General features: G+C 38.0%; 1 protein-coding gene across 2 annotated transcripts in view; it reads left to right on the top strand.

Moving 5' to 3' along the window:
• The window catches only part of HTT (huntingtin), a 220,064-nt gene that overhangs the window by 171,689 nt on the left and 25,078 nt on the right, over positions 1–23,297 (top strand). For both annotated transcript variants that reach the window (XM_036762807.1, XM_036762808.1), the window contains 2 exons: positions 5,388–5,527; positions 7,203–7,285. In XM_036762807.1, the coding sequence (XP_036618702.1) occupies positions 5,388–5,527; positions 7,203–7,285 (223 nt within the window). The remainder of the gene's footprint in view (positions 1–5,387; positions 5,528–7,202; positions 7,286–23,297) is intronic.

The raw sequence follows: 23,297 nt of genomic DNA, 5'->3' as shown, positions 1-23,297 counted from the left end.
TGGTTTTTTTTTTTGGAGGGGGGAAGGCAGGGCAATTGGGGTTAAGTGACTTGCCCAAGGTCACACAGCTAGTCAGGGTGTTAGGTGCCTGAGGCTGGGTTTGAACTCAGGTCCTCCTGACTCTAGGGCCAGTGCTCTACTCACTGCTCTTGGCCCAGGGAACTTATATTCATAAGGGAGATAAGACATGTACACAAATAAGAAGAACCAGATGAATTAATAAACAAACACAAAAAGAAAATGCTCCCTTGGTTTCCCCTTCTTAGTTCTGCCGCCGTTGGCCTGCTTTCCTTCTTTCTTTCTTTTTCTTTTTCTTTTCTTATTTAAAAATAGTTGTCAGTATTATGCTATTTTGCTGCATGAAAACTGGTTTTGATGATTTCTCTTTGCATTACCTAATATAGGTCTTCTGTGTTTCCTTATTTTCTTTATATTTATCTTTTTTTAAAAAAAAATGGTACCATGATATTTCATTACATTTATTAACCATAGTTTATTCAGCTGTTCCACAGTTGTTGGGGAATGAAGTCCCCCCCCCCACTCCCAAATATTTGCCCTGACAAATAATGTAGCTATAAATACTTTTGTATGGATAGCTCCATTTTTCCTGTATGATTTTTAAAAGAAAAATTCCAAAATTTATTATTTATTTTTAACACTCTTTAAATTTTGAATTCCAAATTCTCTCCCTCCCTCCCACTGTATTGGCACCCACTGAGAAAGCAAGCAAAATTGTGTTATACATGTGAAATCATGCAAAAACATTTCCATATTAGCCATATCACATAAAACAAAAACGAAAAAACAAAGCGAGAAAATAATACTTCAGTTTACACTTAGAGTTCATCAGCTGTGGAGGTAGATAGCATTTTTTCATCGTGAGTCCTCTGGAATTGGCTTGGATCACTGTATTGATCAGAGTAGCCAAGTCTTTCACTGTTGCTCATTATTACAAAATTATTGTTACTGTGCACAATGATCTCGCAGTTCTTCTTACTTTCCTTTGTATCAGTTCATATAGATCTTGCCATAGCACAGTAGTACTTCATCACAGTCATATGCCACAACTTGTTCATCATACGATTGACTGATGTGCATCCCCTCAATTTCCAATTCTTTGTCGCCACAAAAAGAAAAGTGCTATAAACATTTTTGTGCCATGAGGTCCTTTTCCTTTTTCTTTGATCTCTTTGGGTTGCAGACTCTGTCATTGCTGAGTCAAAGTTTATGCACAGCTTTAGAGCCTTTTGGGCATAGATGTGAACTGTTCTCCAGAATGGTTAGACCAGTTCACAACTCAACTAACAATTTGTTAGTTTACCTATTTTCCCTCATCTCCTCCAGCATTTATCATTTCTGATAGGAGTGAGGTGGTACATCAGATTTGTTTTAATTTGCATTTCTCTAGTCAATAGTGATTAGAGCATTTTTTCATATCACTATAGTTAACTTTGATTTTTTTTTTCTTCTGAAAACTGCCTGTTCATATTCTTTGACCATTTAGCAATTGGGGAATGGCTCTCATTTTGCTAAATTTGATTGAGTTCTGTATATATTTGATATACATTTGTGTATATATCCTTTCATATATTGTTTATATACTTGATATATAAATAATGTAACAATTATAATAATATAATTTTATCATGTATGTGTATATACACACACACACACACACACACACACACATATATATATATATATACACACACACATATCCCTTTATCAGAGAAACTTGCTTTAAAAATTTTTATATTATTTCATTGTCTATGATACCTTTTAGCAAAATGTAGTTTCTCTGCTTATCTCTTTTAATTGGGTCTGGTTTTGCTTTTGTTTTGTCTGAGATCATGATTGCTAACCTTGCCTTTTTGACTTTAGCTAAAACATAATATATTCTGCTCCAGCCCTTTATTTTAAACTCTCTGTCTTTATGTTTCAAGTATGTCTCTTGTAAACAAAATATTATTGGATTCTGGTTTCTAATTAGTTCTTCTGTTCCCTTCCATTTAATGGGTGGGCTCATCCCATTCACATTCACAGTTGTGTTTACTAACTGTATATTTCCCTCTATCCTATTTTCTTCTGTTTATCTTTCTCACTCTTTTTATCCTGTCCCTCCTCAAAAATCTGTTTTGTTTGTAACCACTGCTTCCCTTAAGCTACCCTCCCTTTTGTCCTCCTTCCCCTCCATATCTCTTATCCCCTTCCCCTTCTAATTCCCTTGTGCAAGACAGATTTCTATATCTGAGGATGTGTGTGTATATATATGTGTGTGTGTGTGTGTGTGTGTGTGTGTGTGTATATATATTTTTTTTTCCCCCCTCTTTGAACCAATTCCAATGTAAGTGAGGTTAAAACACTGCCTGCTATCCCATTTTCCCCTTGACCATGAAAACTCTTCCTTGTGTGCCTTTTTTATGTGGGCAAATTTTCTCCATTCTACCTCTCCCTTCCCCCTTTTCCTAGTGCATCTCTCTTTCTCACTCTTTTTTTTGGGGGCAGGGGGAGAGAACATCCTGACATAATCAAGTCACACTCATGCCCTGTTTCTATGTGGACTTCTTTTAATTTCCCTAATGAAGATAAAGTTCTTAGGAGTTATAAGTATCATTTTCCCATGTAGGAATGTGAACAATTTAACCTTATTGAATCTCTTCTACCTTCTCTTTCCAGTTTACCTTATTCTGATTCTTTTGAGTTTTGTATTTAAAAGTCAGATTTTCTATTCATCTCTGGTTTTTTGATCAGGAATGCTTGAAAGTCCTTTATTTAGTTAATGTCCATTTTTTCCCCTGAAGGATTATACTTAGTTTTGCTGGATAGGTTATTGGTTGTAATCCTAGTTCTTTTGCCTTCCAGAATATCATATTTTAAGTCCTTTGCTCTGTAACGTGGAAGCTGCTAAAAATCTTGTGTGAACTTGACCTTGGCTTTACGATATTTGAATTGTTTCTCTCTGGCTGCTTGCGTTATTTTCTCCTTGGGAGCTCCTAGGAGCTCTGGAATTTGGCTAAAATATTCCTGGGAGTTTTCATTTTGGGATTTCTTTCAGGAAGTAATTGGTAGATTCTTTTGATTTCTGTTTTATCTTCCGGATCTAAGATAACAGGATAATTTTCCTTGGAAATTTCTTGAAATATGATGTGTAGGCTCTATTTTTTGATCTTTGTTCAGATATTCCAATAATTCTTAATTTATCTCTCCTCACTCAAATTTTCCAAGTTAGTTGTTTTTCAGATGCAGTATTTCAAATTATGTTCTATATTTTCATTCTTTTGATTTTGTTTTATTGTTTTCTTGATGTTTCACGGAGTCTTTAGCTTCCACTTGCCCAATTCTAATTTTTAATGAAATTTTTTTTTTGGTGAGTTTTTCTACCTCTTTTTCCATTTGGCCAGTTTGGTTTTTTAAGGAGTTCTTTTTTTTCAGTGAATTTTTATGCCTATTTTATCGTTATGTCAATTTGGCTTTTTAAACTGTTATTTTCTTCAATATTTTTTTGTGCCCCTTTTACCAAACTGTTGAATTTCTTTTCATAATTTTCTTGCATCATTCTTATTTCTTTTCCCAATTTTTTCTCTATCACTCTTATCTCTTTCTTTAACTCTTCTATAAATTTTCATTGGGCTTGGATTCAATTAGCATTTTCTTTGAGGTTTGTTTGTGGATGTTTTCACATTGTTGTCTTGTTTTGAGTTTTTGTCTTGGTCTTCCCTGCCATTGTAGTAGCTTTTTATGGTCAAGTTATTTTTTTGTTGTTTGCTCATTTTTCCAGCCTGTTTCTTGACTTTGAACTTTATGTTAAAGGTGCACACTACTCATCTGAGGGATGGGTGGCAGTTTCCCAGCTTCAGGCTGTTTCATGCCCCTTTTTCAAAGCTAGTTTTGGTGTTCTGGAGGTTTTTGGTGCTTCCAAAGTGTTGTGATCCTGTCAAAGGTATGGTCACTGCTCTCCTGGTCTTTAGCCAAGCAGGGCTCCTTCTGCCCTGCAGCCATAAGTGCTAGCACTCCTCTTGGTCCTGGAACTTTGACTAGGTCCCCTGCTGTCCTGGGACTGCAAGTGCTAGTACTCCTCTCTGCCTTGGAACTGTGACCCTTTTGACCAACGACTAGCACTCCTCTCTGTCTTAGAACTACAACCCAGGACTGCTTATGCTCCATAGAGTTGCCAGTCAGCACCAGCTGCAGCTAGTGCCAGCAAAGGATCCCCTGTAATCTCTTTTTGACCAGTTGTGTGACCCATTTACCAACTCTGGACTGAGAGCCCCTGAAGCTGCTGCTGCTTCTAAGGTCCACTGCTGGTGGTGATGCTACCACATGTACTCCAGACAGGCACCCATCCGGATGTTGCAGACTTCCCTTGCCAACCTCCTAACTTGTCTTAGACTGGAAAAAGTTTTCACTCTGACTTATTGTTGGCTCTTCCCCTCCAAAATTTGATTTGAGGCGTTATTTTAAAGTTGTTTGAAGGGGAATATTGGGAGTGTTCTTATGGGTTGCTACCTTTACTCCACCATCTTGGTTCTGCCTATGATGTTTTTTGAGAAATAGTCTTAGCATTAGAATATCTAAGTGGAAAAGTATGACCAGTTTTGCAGTTCATACTGTATATGTATATTGTTCTCTTGACCTCCAAAATTTTTTCTCTGCCTGTTGTTATTTTTAATAATTGTGACTTAAGGTCAAGCATTTAACCCATTTATCTCTTGTGTTTGTCTGCCAATTAACAGTACTTCAAGTCATCTGATGTTAGACTAGGGACTTTACTTTCTGGACTTCCTCAAATGGGATATTATAGGTGAAATACTATAATAATTGTAAGTAAAATGTTTGAATAATTGGTATTTCTATCACATGACAACAGCTAAGAATGGTATGTTATAAAGTGACTTTGATAACACAGGATAGGGAATGTTTGTAGTGTTTTAAAATCTAAATAATGATAAACATTTATTCTTGTGTGAGTTAAATTGGTATCAAAGGTTGCTAAGATTTTCTATAACCAAATAATAGAGAAAATTCTAGTGCTTTTCATTTTAATTTAACATATATATATATGAAATGTAAGACACCATGTTAGGTGCTGGGAATACAAAGGCGAAAAACAACATTGTCCCTTGTGAACTTACATTCTAATAAGAGGGCTAAGACATGTACACAAAGAAGTAATACAAAATAGATCATGAAGAACGTAAAGGAAATATCCCAGAAAATGCTCTATGAAAATTCAAAGAAAAAGAAATCACTTTTGGCTGGGAGGGTGTGGGAGAAGGCAGCTGGGGTGGGTGGAGAATCAAAGAAACTTTGTATATTTAGTATTTTCAGGAGTTGTATTGAGGGGAAACAAAATGTTGACTAATGCCTGTGCTTAACAAACCTTTTAGGTTTGGGAGAAAACTGAGTATTATCAGGGGAATTGTAGAGCAAGAAATTCAAGCGATGGTTTCAAAAAGAGACAATATTCCCACACACCACTTGTACCAGGCGTGGGATCCTGTCCCATCTCTATCTCCAGCTATGTCAGGTATGCATGGAATAAATCTATTTCTGTGTGTGACCACTGCCATTATTTACTAGCAATATTATTTAATTTTGGCAAGTTTTAGACCTAAAACATTTTCTTCAATGACTAAAAAACATCAGCTTTGAGAACCCCACATAGAAATTATCTTCTAAGAGGGAACTGTCAGAAGACATAATAAATGACTCTTTCCCACCACAACTTCAGAAATATTGCTCCCTCACACATAAACCAAGGAATTGTTTATCCTTTAGATCTAGCTCTTCAAAGATTGCTGTAACTTAAATAGTGAATACGCAGACACCCCTCCCCGCCATGGTTTTCCAGAAATCTCAGTATGCTTAAAATCTCAGAGTGCTTAAAACTCTGGGATACCATGTGTGTGTATTTTTATTTACACACGCACACACACACACACACACATGCATACACACATATGCATACACACATGTACATACAACATATATGTAGAGAGATATATGCACACACATATCTATATCTAGTGTGTGTGTGCACACACATAGACATATACATGTATTCATACTACACGCATACATGTACACCTTTCATGCTTTTAATGGGATAGATACCTGGCCAGGAAAGCCTGTTATCCTTATTCACAGCACTTCATGGATCAAACTGCTTGACTACTGAACACTGTCTCCACCCCCAGAGTATCCTTTGGTTGTGATGTGACTAAGATAAAGTGGTTCCCTGACCAGTTACTGTGACATTCACGTACTCTTGAACACAGAATATGTGTTAAAAAGTTTCGTTAATTTGGATTAACTGAGAAACAGTTATACAGCAATAACTTACATTTCTGTAATGTCTTAAGGTTTGCAAAGTGCTATATTCACAGGATTCCTGTAAGATAGATTGTCAACTATGATTCTTCACGTTTTACGGTTGCAGAAGGAAAGAAAATGAGGTGTATAGTGGACAGGGGATGACCTTAGATTGATGTATGCTGGCTTAATATTGCACGAGAAGAAAAAGTAAGCACAAGGATGAGTATCAGAGCCTAAAGGACTGATGATGGAGCAACCAAGCTTCTTTTATGCCAGTTAGAGTCAGCCATAGGTGAGAGAAGAGGGAAAGGCTAGCCCAGGGTTGGGGAACCTGTGACGTCAAGGCCCTCAAGTGCAGACCTGTGACTGAATCCAAACTTCATGGAATAAATCCCCTTAATAAAAGGATTTGTTCTGTAAAACTTGGACTTCACCAAAAGACTGTATCTGAGGACCTCGAAGGCCACATGCAGCACTGAGGCCACAGGTTCCCCACCCTGGACTAAATTATATTGTCCAAGATCACTGAGAGTGACTTTCCCTTTTCCTCGTCAGCTTTAGGAAACAAGTGCCCTTTGTGGGTGCTAAGGAGTGAGTAGGTTATAAATCATTATTGCTTTTCTTCGTTACTCTCCATGTTCTGGCTCCATTTTTCTCATAACCTGATGGTTATCAAAGATCTCAGAGGACTCTGATTCATCAAATATACTATTTATATACTATCCTCAGAAAAGAGAGGAGTTGTATAACTACATAATGTATATAATCGGAATTTTAAGTATTGAGGGTTGAGACATGTGAATGATTATATTGAAATGTTATTTCAGATTGAATCTGTTATATGTTCTGCAGAAAAGCTGGAAGAGGATAATGAATTTTTTTTGTAGGTACCCTTATCAGCCACGAAAAGCTTCTGCTGCAGATCAACACTGAACGAGAAATGGGGAACATGAGTTACAACCTAGGACAGGTCGGTTGACATCTGCACCATAATTTCAATATTTTTTTCCTTTTTTCTTTTCCCTCCAACTAATAATGATACCAACAGCAACAACAATGGTAGCTAGCGTTTCTAAAGCACTTTGTGTTGGCCCACACTGTATGTATGTGATCTCATTTGATCCTCGCAGCAACCCTGAGAGATAGGAACTGTTGTCATCATCCCCATCTTATGGTTAAAGAAACTGAGAGAGGCAGAGCTGAAGTGATTTGTCCAGTATCACACAGCTAGTAAGTGCTTGAGGCTGGATTTGAACTAAGGTCTTCAAAACTCCACCTGCAACAGTCTATCTACTCTGTACCTAGTTGTCTGTAACCTGTGTCATATAATTACAACCTGTGTTGTCTGTAATCAAACTTTAGTTTCGTTATCGCTTAAAATATTATTAGTTCTGGATGAAAAATGAACCAGATAAACCTATCTTTTAACATGGAAGGTAAATAACATTCCTTTACAGCCTAGAAGTTATAACAAATTTATTAGGTTAAGTACAGAAATGTATTTTCTTTTAAAAAATTAGTTCTTGATCGGCTAAATTTGTCTTTGAGTAAGCCTGTTCTATTTTTTCAAGTGTTTTTCATACAGTGCCAGAATTACAAGGGACATCACTAACCTGAGCCTCTGTGTGATGCAGGAATTCCCTCCATAGTGCTTTTGAAGAGGATTGTCTATTCTCTTCAAGAACACAGTCCATTTTACTTTTGGACAACTTGAATTTTTACAAGGTTCTTCCTTACGTTGTGCTAAGAGTTCCTGCCTATAAATTATACCCTGTGGTCCTAGTTCTACCTTTTAGACCTGTACAGATTACCCAATGCCACTTCCACTTAAAATATTTCAAGATAACTGTCAATATTTCCCTTCCCTCCTAAACTATCATCCTTGACTTTCTGCCTTGGAGTGCTTACTCTGGTTCCTTCTTTTGTTGAATGTTTGTTAGATAACCAGGACCTGGCTTCTAAGATCTACCTCAGTCCCCTTTCTGCAGCCTATGCTCCCTCTACCCTCCTTTGCCATGCTCTAGATGACAGATGAGTTCAGTGTGTTCTCCACTTCCATTATAAACTCTGCCATGTAGAAGTGTCTACAGTGCTCCAGGGGAGGTGTAGGTCCTGAAAGTCTCATTAGCTTTTTTGGCTGCCACATCACAGCTTGAAGGAAGAGAAACCAACAAAGGTCTATGGACAGTTACAAGTACAGGGATGGGAGTAGAGACTACTGCTGTCCTTCATCAGAAGCCCTAGTAAATGTTTGTTGTTGACCTGGAATTTAAAAATTCATGATTTTTGAATCAGTTATATTTTAGTGTTTATTAATTCTCCAGCAGGTGACTTTTAACAGTTTTTTTAAAATTTGGTTCATTTTTGGGGGCGGAGCCAAGATGGCAGCTGGTAAGCAGGGACTAGTGTGAGCTCCATGCCGAGTCCCTCCAAAAACCTATAAAAATGGCTCTGAACCAATTCTAGAACGGCAGAACCCACAAAACAGCAGAAGGAAGCAGGGCTCCAGCCCAGGACAGCCTGGATGGTCTCTGGGTGAGGTCTACCCCGCACAGAGCTGGGAGCTGGGAGCTGGGAACAGAGTGGAGCAGAACCCAGCCTGAACGGCATGGACCATCCAGACCAGCCGGGCAGAGGGGGCCCTAGCGCCCTGAATCAGTGAGCTGCGGTAGTTACCAGACTCCTTAACCCACAAACACCAAAGACTGCAGAGAAGGTTAGTGGGAAAAGCTGCAGGAGTAGAAGGAGTTTGCAGTTCGGCTTCCAGCCCCGGGGGCAGCGGAGGTGGGGCAGCTACAGCTGTTGTTACTTCCGGCTCCAGGCCCACCAGGTGGGAGGAATTAAGTGGCGGATCAGAGCAGGAGTGCACAGGCTGCTGAAGATCTAAGCCCAGTCCAGGTTGGAGGTTCTTGGGGAAGGAGCAGTGCTGGTGTGGCAGAGCTGGCACCTCCCCCCCAAACGTGGAACATAGAACTCTCTAGTCTACAAGCAGTCATACCCCGCTGAAAAACTCAAAGGTCAAGTTAGTTGGCTGGGAATATGGCCAGGCAGCGAAAACGCACCGAGATTCAGTCTCAGACTTTGAATTCTTTCTTTGGTGACAAAGAAGACCAAAACATACAGCCTAAAGAAGTCAATAAAGTGCAAGAGCCTACACCAAAAGCCTCCAAGAAAAACATGAACTGGTCCCAGGCCATGGAAGAGCTCAAAAAGGATTTGGAAAAGCAAGTTAGAGAAGTAGAGGAAAAATTGGGAAGAGAAATGAGAAGGATGTGAGAAAACCATGAAAAACAAGTCAATGACTTGCTAAAGGAGACCCAAAAAAATACTGAAAAATACACTGAAGAAAACAACACCTTAAAAAACAGACTAACTCAAATGGCAAAAGAGCTCCAAAAAGCCAGTGAGGAGAAGAATGCCTTGAAAGGCAGAATTAGCCAAATGGAAAAGGAGGTCCAAAAGACCACTGAAGAAAATACTACTTTAAAAATTAGATTGGAGCAAGTGGAAGCTAGTGATTTTATGAGAAATCAAGATATTATAAAACAGAACCAAAGGAATGAAAAAATGGAAGACAATGTGAAATACCTCATTGGAAAAACCACTGACCTGGAAAGTAGATCCAGGAGAGATAATTTAAAAATTATTGGACTACCTGAAAGCCATGATCAAAAAAAGAGCCTAGATATCATCTTTCAAGAAATTATCAAGGAGAACTGCCCTGATATTCTAGAGCCAGAGGGCAAAATAGAAATTGAAAGAATCCATCGATCGCCTCCTCAAATAGATCCCAAAAAGAAATCTCCCAGGAATATTGTCGCCAAATTCCAGAGCTCCCAGATCAAGGCGAAAATACTGCAAGCAGCCAGAAAGAAACAATTTGAGTATTGTGGAAACCCAATCAGAATAACCCAAGATCTGGCAGCCTCTACATTAAGAGATCGAAGGGCTTGGAATGCGATATTCCGGAGGTCAATGGAGCTAGGATTAAAACCTAGAATCACCTACCCAGCAAAACTGAGTATCATGTTCCAAGGCAAAATATGGACTTTCAATAAAATAGAGGACTTTCAAGCTTTCTCAGTGAAAAGACCAGAACTGAATAGAAAATTTGACTTTCAAACACAAGAATCAAGAGAAGCATGAAAAGGTAATCAAGAAAAAGAACAAGAAGAAGAAATTGCAAGGGACTTACTAAAGGTGAACTGTTTTGTTGACATTCCTACATGGAAAGATGATGTGTATGATTCATGAGACCTCAGTATTAGGGTAGCTGAAGGGAATATGCATACATATATGTTTATGTATATATATGGGTGAATGTGTATGTATGTATATATGTGAGTGTATATATATATACATATATATATATATATATAGAGAGAGAGAGGGAGAGAGAGAGGGAGAGGGACAGAGGGGGGAGAGAGGGGGAGAGAGACAGAGAGAGAGAGAGAGAGGGGGAGGGAGGGAGGGAGGGAGAGAGGGAGAGAGTGGACACAGGTTGAGTTGAAGATGAAGGGAAGATATCTAAAAGAAACAAAATCAAATTAAGGGATGAGAGAGGAACATACTGAGAGAAGGAGATAAGGAGAGATAGAATGGGATGGATTATCTCCCATAAAGGTGGCAAGAGGAAGCAGTTCTGTGGGAGGAGGGGAGAGGGCGGATGAGGGGGGAATGAGTGAACATTGCTCTCATCAGATTTGGCCTAAGGAGGGAATACCATACATACCCAATTGGGAATCTTACCCCACAGGAAAGAAGAGGGAAGAAGATAAAAAAAATGGGGGGGATGATGGAGGGGAGGGCAGATGGGGGTGGAGGTAGTCAAAAACAAACACTTTCGAAAGGGGACAGGGTCAAAGGAGAAAACTCAATAAAGGGGGATGGGTTGGGAAGGAGCAAAATATTGTTAGTCTTTCACAACATGAGTATTGTGGAAGGGTTATACATAATGATACACATGTGGCCTATGTTGAATTGCTTGACTTCTTAGGGAGGGTGGGTGGGAAGGGAAGAGGGGAGAGAATTTGGAACTCAGAGTTTTAAAAACAGATGTTCAAAAACAAACAAAAATGTTTTTGCATGCAACAAGAAAATAAGATACACAGGCAATGGGGCGTAAAAATTTATCTTGCCCTACAAGAAAGGAAGGGAAAAGGGGATGGGAGGGGAGTGGGGTGACAGAGGGGAGCGCTGACTGGGAAACAGGGCAACCAGAATATACGCCATCTTGGAGTGGGGGGGGAGGGTAGAAATGGGGAGAAAATTTGTAATCCAAACTCGTGTGAAAATCAATGCTGAAAACTAAATATGTTAAATAAATTTTTAAAAAAATGAAAAAAAAAATAAAAAATAAATTTTAAAAATTAAAAAAAAATTGGTTCATTTTTTAAACAGTATTTTTTTAAAAATAACTCTATTTTAAAGAAGACTTTTTTCTGACAATAGTATTGTAGTCAGAGAGCTGTGGACTCAGACTTGAGGTACTTGAGTTGTGCCCCTGTTGTGCCATTTACATGCTGTGTGGTCTTAAGTAGGTCATCCATTCTACCTGGAGTTCAGTTTCCTTATCTATAAAGTGAGGCTTGTTCCCCTTCAGCTTGGGGTTGGCAGTGCAGACTGTGGATGCCAAATGTTGCACATGCTGACAGATGAAGTTGCCCTGTCCATTCGTTTTGTTTATCTTCTTTCCTTTGTTAAAAGGGTGAGTTCTATTGGAGATGGGGTGAACTGGTTAAATTAGCAATTGCTTGTGGTATAAAACACACAAGACATAATCAATAAAACTTTTTTTTAAAATGAGGTTGAATTGATTTAAAAAAAAGTTTATTTTTAAATCCTTTCAAGTTCCAAATTTAAACTCAAATAACTTCCTCCTAACAGATAGAGGAAGCTTTGCCTTTGGAACTGGAACACTCATTTGATATGTGGGTTATATTTTTGGGTGAAAATCTACTGGAAACAAAATTATCAGGGTTTACCATTTGATTCCCCTGCTGGAGATTTTTTGTACAGTCGTTGATGGGCCATTAGTTTAGGAGACAATAGTATCTTAGAATTAAGAACTGGAAAGGACTTTAGACATCATGAAAATCTGAGTATAGGCACATTAATAAGTGGCTGTCATCCAGAATATTAATTAAATTGTTAACATTTATTTTAAGAATTTAGAACTATTTCCTTTTAAGTTGAAGGCCTATGAAAATGATTTTTGTTTAAATAGATCTAGGGATAGGAATTAGACCTGTGATTTCATTAGCTTGTGGAGCTACCAGAGAGAAATTTACCCCTTTTTTGCAACACATAGAATTAGAGGACTTCTGAGGATGTCTCCAGGGTCACCTAGCTGTTATGTGTCAGAAGGGAGATGTAAACTCTGCTCTTCCTGTCTTCAAGGTCAGCTCTCAAGTATGCCTTGCACACTTAGCATAAAAACAGGCAGTTTATATAGTATTGGAACTAGGAGAGCACAAAGGGCTCTGGACTTGAGGAGGATTTTTTCTCCTTAGTCATTGATCTAAGTCACAGGGTCCTCCTTGCCCTGAATTCCCCCTCTTCTTCTCTGCCCCTTGGCTTCCTTCAAGTCCAGCTAAAATCCCGCCTTCCTCAGGAAGCCTTTCCTGATCCCTCTTAGTGCCAGTGCCTTCCCTTGGTCAATTATTTTCTATGTATCTTATATACAGCTTGTTTGCACAAAGTTGTTTGCATGTTGTTTCCCCCATTAGATTATGAGCTCCTCAAGGGCAGGAACTATCTTTTACCTTTCTTTGTATTTTCAGCACTTAGTACAGTGCCTAGCACATAGCAAGTACTTATTAAATGTTTACTGACTGAGTGACTGACTCACCCATCAGCACAATCATACTTTATATCCATCATCATCAATGAAAAGTGTCCCACCTCTAAAATTATGAACTCTGAAATTTGCTTCTTACCACTTTCTCCTGTTTTATATTTTATATTCTCTCTTATTCCTTCTAAACTTTTGAATTTTCACCCTGGCTTCTAGTACTTAAATTGTTCCTACTTAGTTTTGATTTGGTCCCAGGGGCCTGCTATTTCAATCATGCCTTCTCCTTAGAATTCCTTTCCCTCTTGATTTGCCATTTATGTGGCCAATTGCTAACCCAAGATCAGCTAGGTAACACAGTGGAGAGGGCACTGGCCTTGAAATAAAAAATTCTTTAGTTCAATTCTGGCCTTAGGTACTTCCTACCTATGTGACCCTGGGCAAGTCACTTCACCCTGTTCCCCTCAGTTTCTCATCTATAAAATGAGCTAGAGAAGGAAATGGCAAACCACTCCAGTATCTTTGCCAAGAAAACCCCAAATGGGGGGTCACAAAGAGTCAGATACACCCGAAATGACTCAATAACAACAACCCAGGATCACCCTCCACCAACCCTGTTTTTTCCTAGCCTCTGCTATCTAGCATTATCATAGAAAGTCATGACATCCTTGCTGATGAAGTCCTATATAAATTCATGCTCAAGAACTATGTGCTAGGGAAGATGGAGGCAGGAAAGGAGGGAATATACATTCATTTTTTTAAAAATGTTATTCACTTTGAACTTAAATACAAAAAACAACATTTCTATGTACCCAGCACAATGTAAAAATACGTTTCAGTATAAAATCATGAATTTCCACTTCACAGTTTCCTTTTATTTTTGAAAACTGTGTAATAAATACTACACATAATTTTCAAAGCTATACTGCTTTTCTGTTCTTCCTTCTAAGTTTTATTTTGTTCTCTGCTGTGCATTTTTTTCCTCCCTCCTTCCCTAACCTACCCTAGAGAAGGCTACCATTAGACACAAAAATGTGTGCATAAAACCATACTATAAAAAGTTCTCTTTATCAATTCTTTTTCTGTATATGGATAGCATCTTCCTTCATAGTTCCTTTGCAGTTGATTTGAGTATTTATAATAATCAAAATGACTTAGTCATTTAAAGTTGTTTTTCAAACAATATTGCTATTTCTGTATACAACGCTCTCTTTGTTCTCTTCATTTCTTTCTTCATCATTTCACGTAAATCTTTCCATATTTTTAAAAAAAATCAACCAGCTCCTCATCATCACAGTAGTATCCATCACAGTCATATACAACTTGTTTAGCCATTCCCCAATTGAGGGGTATCCCTTCAATATCCATTTCTTTGCTACCACAAAGAGAGCTACTATAAATATTTTAGGACATATAAATTCTTTTTTTTAGTATTTTATTTTTATTTTTCCCCAGTTATATGCAGTTTGATATAGGTTATACATGTGTAGTCACGCAAAACGTCCATAATAGTGAGAACGTATAAATTCTTTTTCTTTTCTCCTAATCACCTTGGGAAAGAGACCTAATAGTGGTATTGCTAGATCAGAGCATATACACAGTTTTATAACTATTTGGGGATAATTCAAGATTGTATTCCAGAATGATTGGATCAATTCATAGTTTCACCAACAGCGAATTAGTGTCCCAATTTTTCCACATCCCCTCCAATATCTAACACTTTTCCCTTCTATCATTTTAGCCAATCTGATAGGTGTAAGATGATAGCTCAACATTGTTTTAATTTGCATTTCTGTAATCAGTAGTGATAATCTAGTGATTATAGTTTTGACTTCTTTATTAAAAAACTGCCTGTTCATATTCTTTCACCATTTATCAGTTGGAGAATGACTCATTCTTATAAATTTGACAAAGTTCCTTATATATTTGAGATATGAACCTTTATCCAAGAAACTGTCTATAAAAATTTTCTCCCAATTTTAAAGTTTTTATGCGGTCAGTTTTTGTAAAGGTGCCAAGTACCAATGAGAAAAAGGTATATTCATTTCTATTCCCATTTAGTTCTCTCTAGATATATATTATATCTACCTTATCTAAGATTCTATTCACCTTCTTAACTTTTTTTTTTTTGGTTAGATTTATCAGGTTCTGAGAGGGAAAGGTTAAAGTCCCCCACTGTTTTAGTATTTCTATTTCCACTTGTAATTCATTTAATTTTTCTTTTAAAAATTTAGATGCTATATCATTTGGTACATATAGGTTTAGTACTAGTATTACTTCATTTTGTATGGTACTTTTTATCATAGTGTAGTTTCCCTGTTTAACACTTTTAAGTAAATCTGTTTTAGCTGTAACTTTGTCTGAAATCATGATTGCTACCTCTACTTTTTTTTAACCTCAGCTGAAGTGTAGTAAATTCTACTCCAGCTCTTTATTTTAACTCTGTGTGTATCTCTTTTTTTAAAAGTATTTCTTGTAAACAACACATTGTTGAATTCCGATTTTTAATCCATTCTGCTATCCATTTCTGTTTAATGGGTGAATTCATCCCATTCACATTCAAAGTTATAATTACTCATTGTTCATTTTCCTCCATACTATTTTTCCTCTCTATTATTCTTCTCACCCTCTCTTTTTACCCTATCCCTCTTTGCACATCAGATTAATTTCTAATCACTACCTCCCTAATCTGTACCCCTTTTAAGAGTCCCTCCCTTATCATCTCCCCTTACCCTCCTATTCCTTAATTTACTCACCCCTCTAAAAATCCCTTCCTTATTCTCTTGCCCCATCCTCCTTCTTCTTGATCTGCATCCTGTTCTTAAAGTCCCTCCAGTGTCCCATCCTCTCATCCTCCTATTTCTTTGTAAATTTAGAAGACTTTTAAACCCTTGTAGATATATGTTATTCCCTCTTTAACCCAGTTCTGATGAAAATAAGGTTCTAGCACTACCAGCCCTGTACCCCTACCTGCTCGTACTGTAACAGTTCTTCCATCCATGCTTTGTTTGTATGAGATAATTGCTCCATTTTACCTCTCCCTACCCAATTTTATTTTTTAGAAATATCCTGTCATAGCCCCAAACCTTCTATCTATGTATGCTGTTTCAAACTATCTAAGTAGTGACAACATTCTTAAGAGTCCAGATGACGTTTTTCTCATAGAAGTAGTAAGCAGTTTGACCTTATTGAGTCCCTTATAATTGGTCTTTAATGTTTACCTTATGTTTCTCCTAGATCTCCTATGTCAGATTTTTCTCTGAGTTCTGGTCTTTTTGTCACAAATACCTGAAAGTATTTCAGTTCATTAAATGTCCCCTTTTTTCCATTCAGGATTATACTCCATTTTGCTGGGTAATTTATTGTTCTTTGCAGACCCAGCTCTTTTGCTCTTCAAAATATAATGTTCCAAATCCTTTCGTCTTTTAATGTAGAAGCTGCTAGATCTTGTGTTATCCCAGTTGTAGCTCTGCAGCATTTAAATTGTTTTTTCTTGTTACTTGTAGTATGGAAGCTTGGAAACTTGACTATGATTTTCCTATGGGTTTTCATCTTGGGATCTATTTTAGGTGGTGATTGATGGATTTTTTTCCATTTCTATTTTATCCTCTCATTCTAGAACTTCAGGGAAATTTTCCTTAATGATTTCTTGTAATATCGTATCTAGACTCTCTTTTTTTAATCATAATTTTCATGTAGTCCAATAATTCTTGTATTATCTCTCCTCAAAATGTTCTCTAGATCAGTTGTTTTTCTAATAAGATGTTTCACATTCTGTTCTATTTTTTCATTCTTTTGATTTTGTTTTATTATTTCTTGGTGTCTTATAATGTCATTAGCTTCTCCCTGCCCATTTCTAATTTTTAATGAGATATTTCCTTCCATAAGTTTTTGGATCTCTTCTTCCAATTGGTTTACTTTCTTTTCATAATTTTCTTGATTTCCTTGAGTTGCTCTTATTTTTTCCCTAATTTTTCTTCAACCTCTCTTATTTGATTTTTAAGGTCCTTTTAAGCTCTTCCAAGAACTTTTTTTGGGCTTGTGACCATTTGACATTTTTCTTTAGGAGTGGTTTTTAACTTCATTATCTTCTTTTGAGTATGAACTCAGTTCTCCTCTATCCCCATAGTAGCTATCTATGGTCAGGTTCTTTTTCTTTTGTTTGCTCATTGTTATTTTTTTAGAGGCTTATTATTATAGTCAGGTTCTAGTCCCAAGGTGTGGGGGATCATGCCTTAGGCTTTTAGGCTTTTTGTACTGTTGTTTTCTAAGCATCATCTGGGGGCTTGACCTTGGGCATTCCTCTTGCCCCTGAGCAATGGCTAGGACCCCCAGCAACATTGTGCTGCAAACACTCTTGTTCACGATCATCCCTCCTGTGGCTGCTCTCTCCTCTGACCTGGAACTGAAACCAAGGACTCAGCTACAAATGCCCATAGCCAGCAGGGTCTTGGCCCCTCTGCTACCACATTCACTGGCTGTGAGCTCAATCCTCCTTGCCCACAGCTACAGCCTGGGACCACATCTGGTCAGCACAGCTGGGCCTGGCATTCTGTGACGTCAGATGGCCCTTCATTCTTCTCCTGCTCAGCTGCCAAACCCCAACTCTGTCTGTGAGGTGAGAGTTCCTGAGACCTGACCTGGCTCCCACCAGGGAGTATTCCTGGAGGTTTTTCCACTTCATGTGGGGAGAACTTCCACCCCTGGAGGTCAGTAAAGTACTCTCAAGTTGTCTTAGGAGGACAGCTGCTTTGCCTTAAACTTTTAATTGTTTCTGCTGCTCTAAGTTTACTTTGAGGTGATGTGTTATCTTGTTTGTGGGAGAAATTTGGTGAGCCTAGTATTTTCTGCCTTTCTCTGCCATCTTCCCAGAATCCCCTCTGGGAATGTACATTCTTGACACCAACCTGAATAGAACAGAGCTTCTCTATTTTGGAATACTATGAAATGAGCCTGGGTAGTAAGTCAGACTGGAATTGTATAATGAAGAACATAGAAAGCCGTGCAGACTTGCCTAAAGCTCTCCCCCAGGACCCTCTAAACACCGATAACAAATGGCTCTGAACAAATTCTAGAACTGCAGAGCCCATGAAATAGCAGAGGGAGGCAGGGCTCCAGGCCAGGACAGCCTAGAGGGTGGCTGGGTAAAGTCTATCATGCATGGAGCTGGGAGCCGAGTGGAGCAGAGCCCAGCGTGGGCTGCACCCAGACCAACCAGATCGGGAGCTGGGTGGAACAAGCCCTAGTGCTCTGAATCAGTGAGCTGTGGCAGTTACCAGACCTCTCAACCCACAAACACCAAAGACAACAGAGAAGGTTAGTGGGAAAAGCTGAAGGGGACAGAGTGAAAGGAGTTGGTGGTTCAGCCACCGCCCCTGGGGGCAGCGGGGCTGGTGCAGCTACAGAACTACAGCTGCACTTGCTTCTGGCCCCAGGCCCACCTGGTGGGAGGAATTAAGTGGCAGATCAGAGCAGGAGTGCAGAGCCTGCTTAGGATCTGAGTTGTGGTCCAGTTTGGTGGTTCTTGGGGGAGGAGGAGCACTGGTGTGGCAAAGTTTACTGTGTAGAAGTAGCTCTGAAAACAATAGTGCATCCCCTCAATTTTGGGACAGAGTACTCTATACTCTACAAGCAGTCATACCCCCACAAAAAACTCAAGAGTCAAGTAGTTGGCTGGAAACATGGCCAGGTGAAAATGGACTCAGATTCAGAGTTTGGAATCTTTCTTTGGTGACAAAGAAGACCAAAAGATACAGCCAGAAGAAGTCAAAAAGCCTACATCAAAAGCCTCCAAGAAAAACATGAACTGGTCCCAGGCCATGGAAGAGCTCAAAAAGGATTTGGAAAAGCAAGTTAGAGAAGTAGAGGAAAAATTGGGAAGAGAAATGAGAAGGATGCGAGAAAACCATGGAAAACAAGTCAATGACTTGCTAAAGGAGACCCAGAAAAATACACTGAAGAAAACAACACCTTAAAAAACAGACTAACTCAAATGGCAAAAGAGCTCCAAAAAGCCAATGAGGAGAAGAATGCCTTGAAAGGCAGAATTAGCCAAATGGAAAAGGAGGTCCAAAAGACCACTGAAGAAAATACCACCTTAGATTGGAGCAAGTGGAAGCTAGTGACTTGATGAGAAATCAAGATATTATAAAACAGAAGCAAAGGAATGAAAAAGTGGAAGACAATGTGAAGTATCTCATTGGAAAAACCACTGACCTGGAAAATAGATCCAGATGAGATCATTTAAAAATTATTGGACTACCTGAAGGCCATGATCAAAAAAAGAGCCTAGATATCATCTTTCAAGAAATTATCAAGGAGAACTGCCCTGATATTCTAGAGCCAGGGGTTAAAATAGAAATTGAAAGACTCTACTGATCGCCTCCTGAAAAAGATCCCAAAAAGAAAATTCCTAGGAATATTTGTCGCCAAATTCCAGAGCTCCCAGATCAAGGAGAAAATACTGAAAGCAGCCAGAAATAAACAATTTGAATGTTGTGGAAACACAATCAGAATAACACGAGATCTAGCAGCTTCTACATTAAGTGATTGAAGGGCTTGGAATATGATATTCTGGAGGTCAATGGAGGTAGGATTAAAACCAAGAATCACCTACCCAGCAAAACTGAGTATCATGCTCCAAGGCAAAATATGGACTTTCAATAAAATAGAGGACTTTCAAGCTTTCTCAGTGAAAAGACCAGAGCTCAATAGAAAAATCTGACTTTCAAACACAAGAATCAAGAGAAGCATGAAAAGGTAAACAAGAAAGAGAACTCACAAGGACTTACTAAATTTGAACTGTTTTGTTTACATTCCTACATGGAAAGATGATGTGTATAATTCATGAGACCTCAGATAGCTGAAGGGAATATACATATACATGTAGACAGAGGGCACAGGGTAAGTTGCATATGAAAGGATGATATCTAAAAAAATAAAATCAAATTAAGGGATGAGAGAGGAATATATTGAGAGAGGGAGAAAGGGAGAGATAGAATGGGGTAAATTATCTCACATAAAAGTGGTAAGAAAAAACAGTTCTGTAGGAAGGGAAGAGGGGGCAGGTGAGGGGGAATGAGTGAAACTTGCTTTCATTGGATTTGACCTGAGGAGGGAATAACATACACACTCAATTGGCTATCTTATCCCACAGGAAAGGAGGAGGAAGGAGATAAAAAAGGGGGGCTGATAGAAGGGAGGGCAGATAGGGGGAGGAGGTAATCAAAAACAAACAGTTTTGAAAAGGGACAGCGTCAAGGGAGAAAATTCAATAAAGGGGGATAGGATAGGCAGGAGCAAAATATAGTTAGTCTTTCACCACATGAGTATTATGGAAGGTTTTTACATACTGATACGCACGTGGCCTATGTGATTGCTTGCCTTCTTAGGGAGGGTGGGTGGGAAGGGTAGAGCGGAGAGAATTTGGAACTCAAAGATTTAAAAACAGATGTTCAAAAAAAATTTTTTGTATGCAACTAGGAAATAAGATATACAGGCAATGGGGCATAGAAATCTATCTTGCCCTACAAGAAAGTAAGGGAAAAGGGGATGGGGGGGGTGACAGAAGGGAGGGATTACTGGGCAACCAGAATATATGCCATCTTGGAGTGGGGGGGAGGGTAGAAATGGGGAGAAAATTTGTAATTCAAACTCTTGTGAAAATCAATGCTGAAAACTGCAAATATTAAATAAATTAAAAAAAGAAAAAATATTGGATGCAAAGTTTTCCCCCTGAAATAATTTCTTATCCCAACCTCACTGATTTTATTTGTGCAAAACCAATATTCTTCTTTTGAATTGCCTCATCCCATCCTTTGCTTGTTTAAGAATGTTTTCCCCCAATTGCTTTCTAGTTTTCCTATAACTTAGCATGATTTTATTTTATAAATTTATTTTTTTTTTAGTTTACAACATTCAGTTCCACAAGGTTTGGGGTTCCAAATTTTCTCTCCCTTCCTCTCCTCCCCCCCCCCCCAAGATGGTATGTAATCTAATGTAGGTTCTGCATTCACCTTCACATTGAACTTATTGACGTAATAGTCTCGTTGTAAAGAAGAATTATAACCAATGGAATGAATCATGAGAAAGTAAAAATGAAACCCAAAAAAAAGGGAAAAAAAAGAGCAAATAGTTTGCCTCAATCTGCATTCAGACTCCATAATTCTTTCTCTGGATGTGTATGGCTTTTTTCATCATGAGTCTTTTGGAGCTGTCTTTGAACCTTGTATTGATGAGAGGAGTCAATTCTATCAAAGGTAGTCCTTACAGATACCGTGTGTCTGTAATCATGTATTTTGTCATATATCCTGATTCCACTCCCCTCACTCAGCATCAGTTAATATAAGTCTTTCCAGGTTGTAATGAAGTCCGTCTCTTCCTCATTTCTTATTCCACAGTAGTATTCCATTAAATTCATATACCATGATTTGTTTAGCCATTCCCCAATTGATGGGCATCCCCTTGATTTCCAATTCTTTGCCACCACAAAAAGAGCTGCTATAAATATTATTCTACATATGGGTCCATTTCCCACTTGTACAATCTCTTTGGGATATAACCCCAGAAATGTTATTCTTAGCATGATTTTTTAAAATTCAAGTTTATTTTTGTTTTCAGTTCCAAATTCTCTCCTTCCCTTCACCTTTTCCCCACCCATTGAAGCTGCAAGAATTACAATATCCATTATACATAAATTAGCATATTTTTTTAGAGAAATTTCTCCAACTTTAAAGTTAATATTTCTGTAAATTTTCCCTTGTGAGAACAAGTATGTTGTTCATGGGAAATATAAACTTCATTTAAAAAAAAGCTCACTACCTTAATGAAGGTTCAGTGTCTGTACATCACACTTCAGGTTAGGAATGCTCTAGTTAAAAAGGCACTTATTTAAAAGTACTTCCATTAATCTGGGATCTCACTAATGTGACTACTGCCTCTAGTGATGTAGACTTAAGCCCATGTCATACAACCCAATTTAAAGCATGTCATGTATTAAGCAATAATGAAAGCTCATGTTTTTATAACAGTTTACTATTTTCAAAACATGTTCATGTTTTCACATTGAATCTTCACAGCAGATCTTTCAGGTGGGAACTATTTCCTCCTATTAAACTTCCATTCTGGCCTGGGTTTGAGTCCTTAATTTGCCACTTAAATATGTGTTACATAAATGCATTAGTAAACCCGTAGAGCTCTCACTAAAATGGCATATCAAAATATATTGTCTATCATTTCAATAAAAACCTAAGATTGGACAGCCCTGATCTAGAAAATAAAAATGTCCTTTTTCTTCTTAAAAAGTATATTGTTTATAAAATCCTGCCTTTTCCGTTCTTAGACTTTCATGAAGAAATTCCTTGATATTGTTGTTCAGTTGTTTCAATTGAGTCCAACTCTTTGTGACGCCATATGGGGTTTTCTTGGCAAAGATACTGAAGTGGTTTGCCATTTCTTTCTCTAGCTCATTTTACAGATGAGGAAACTGAGGCAAACAGGGTGAAGTGACCTGCCCAGGGTCGCACAGCTAGTAAATGTCTGAGGCCTGATTTTAACTCAGGAAGTCTTCCTAATTTCGGACCTGGCACTCTATCCGCTGTGCCACCTAGCTGCCCATCTTGATATATGTTAGGATTATTCTAAAAAAATTTTTTCTAAAAATGTGGGAGTAGATATATGACTCTAGTTATTAATATGTTCTTTTGTTTTATCAAAAGTTTTTCATTTCTTAATTTGCCTCCCCACTATTCCTTTCCCTGTTGAACAAAATTTAAAAAAAGAAAAGAAAAGAAAAATAAATTTCTCAATACATAGGTGCACAGCCTGGAAAAACCTGACTAGAAAATATTTATTTTAGCCTTATTCAAAAATGTATATCTACATTTTCAATTTATTATCTGACAGGCAGTGAGTGCTATGTTTCATCTTCATTCTTTTGGACTCATGATTACTATTATATTGATAAGAATTTTAATGTCTTTTAAAATTTTTTTTCACCCTCTGTAATGTTGTTATTTATTCTTCTCTCCTTATTCTGCTTCTTTTCAATCTTCTGCTCACTTTGTACATCACTTCATACAGATCTTCACAATTTCCCCTGAAACTTTGCATTTCATTATTTCTTCTTGTTATTGTTGTTTCACTTTTTTTGTCATGTTCAACTCCTTGTGACCCCATTTGAGGTTTTCTT

This window comes from Trichosurus vulpecula, chromosome 6 (assembly GCF_011100635.1).
Source record: "Trichosurus vulpecula isolate mTriVul1 chromosome 6, mTriVul1.pri, whole genome shotgun sequence".
Classification (NCBI taxonomy): Eukaryota; Metazoa; Chordata; class Mammalia; order Diprotodontia; family Phalangeridae; genus Trichosurus; species Trichosurus vulpecula.
Note: the sequence above shows the minus strand (reverse complement) of the source record. Positions and strands in the feature narration are given on the sequence as shown.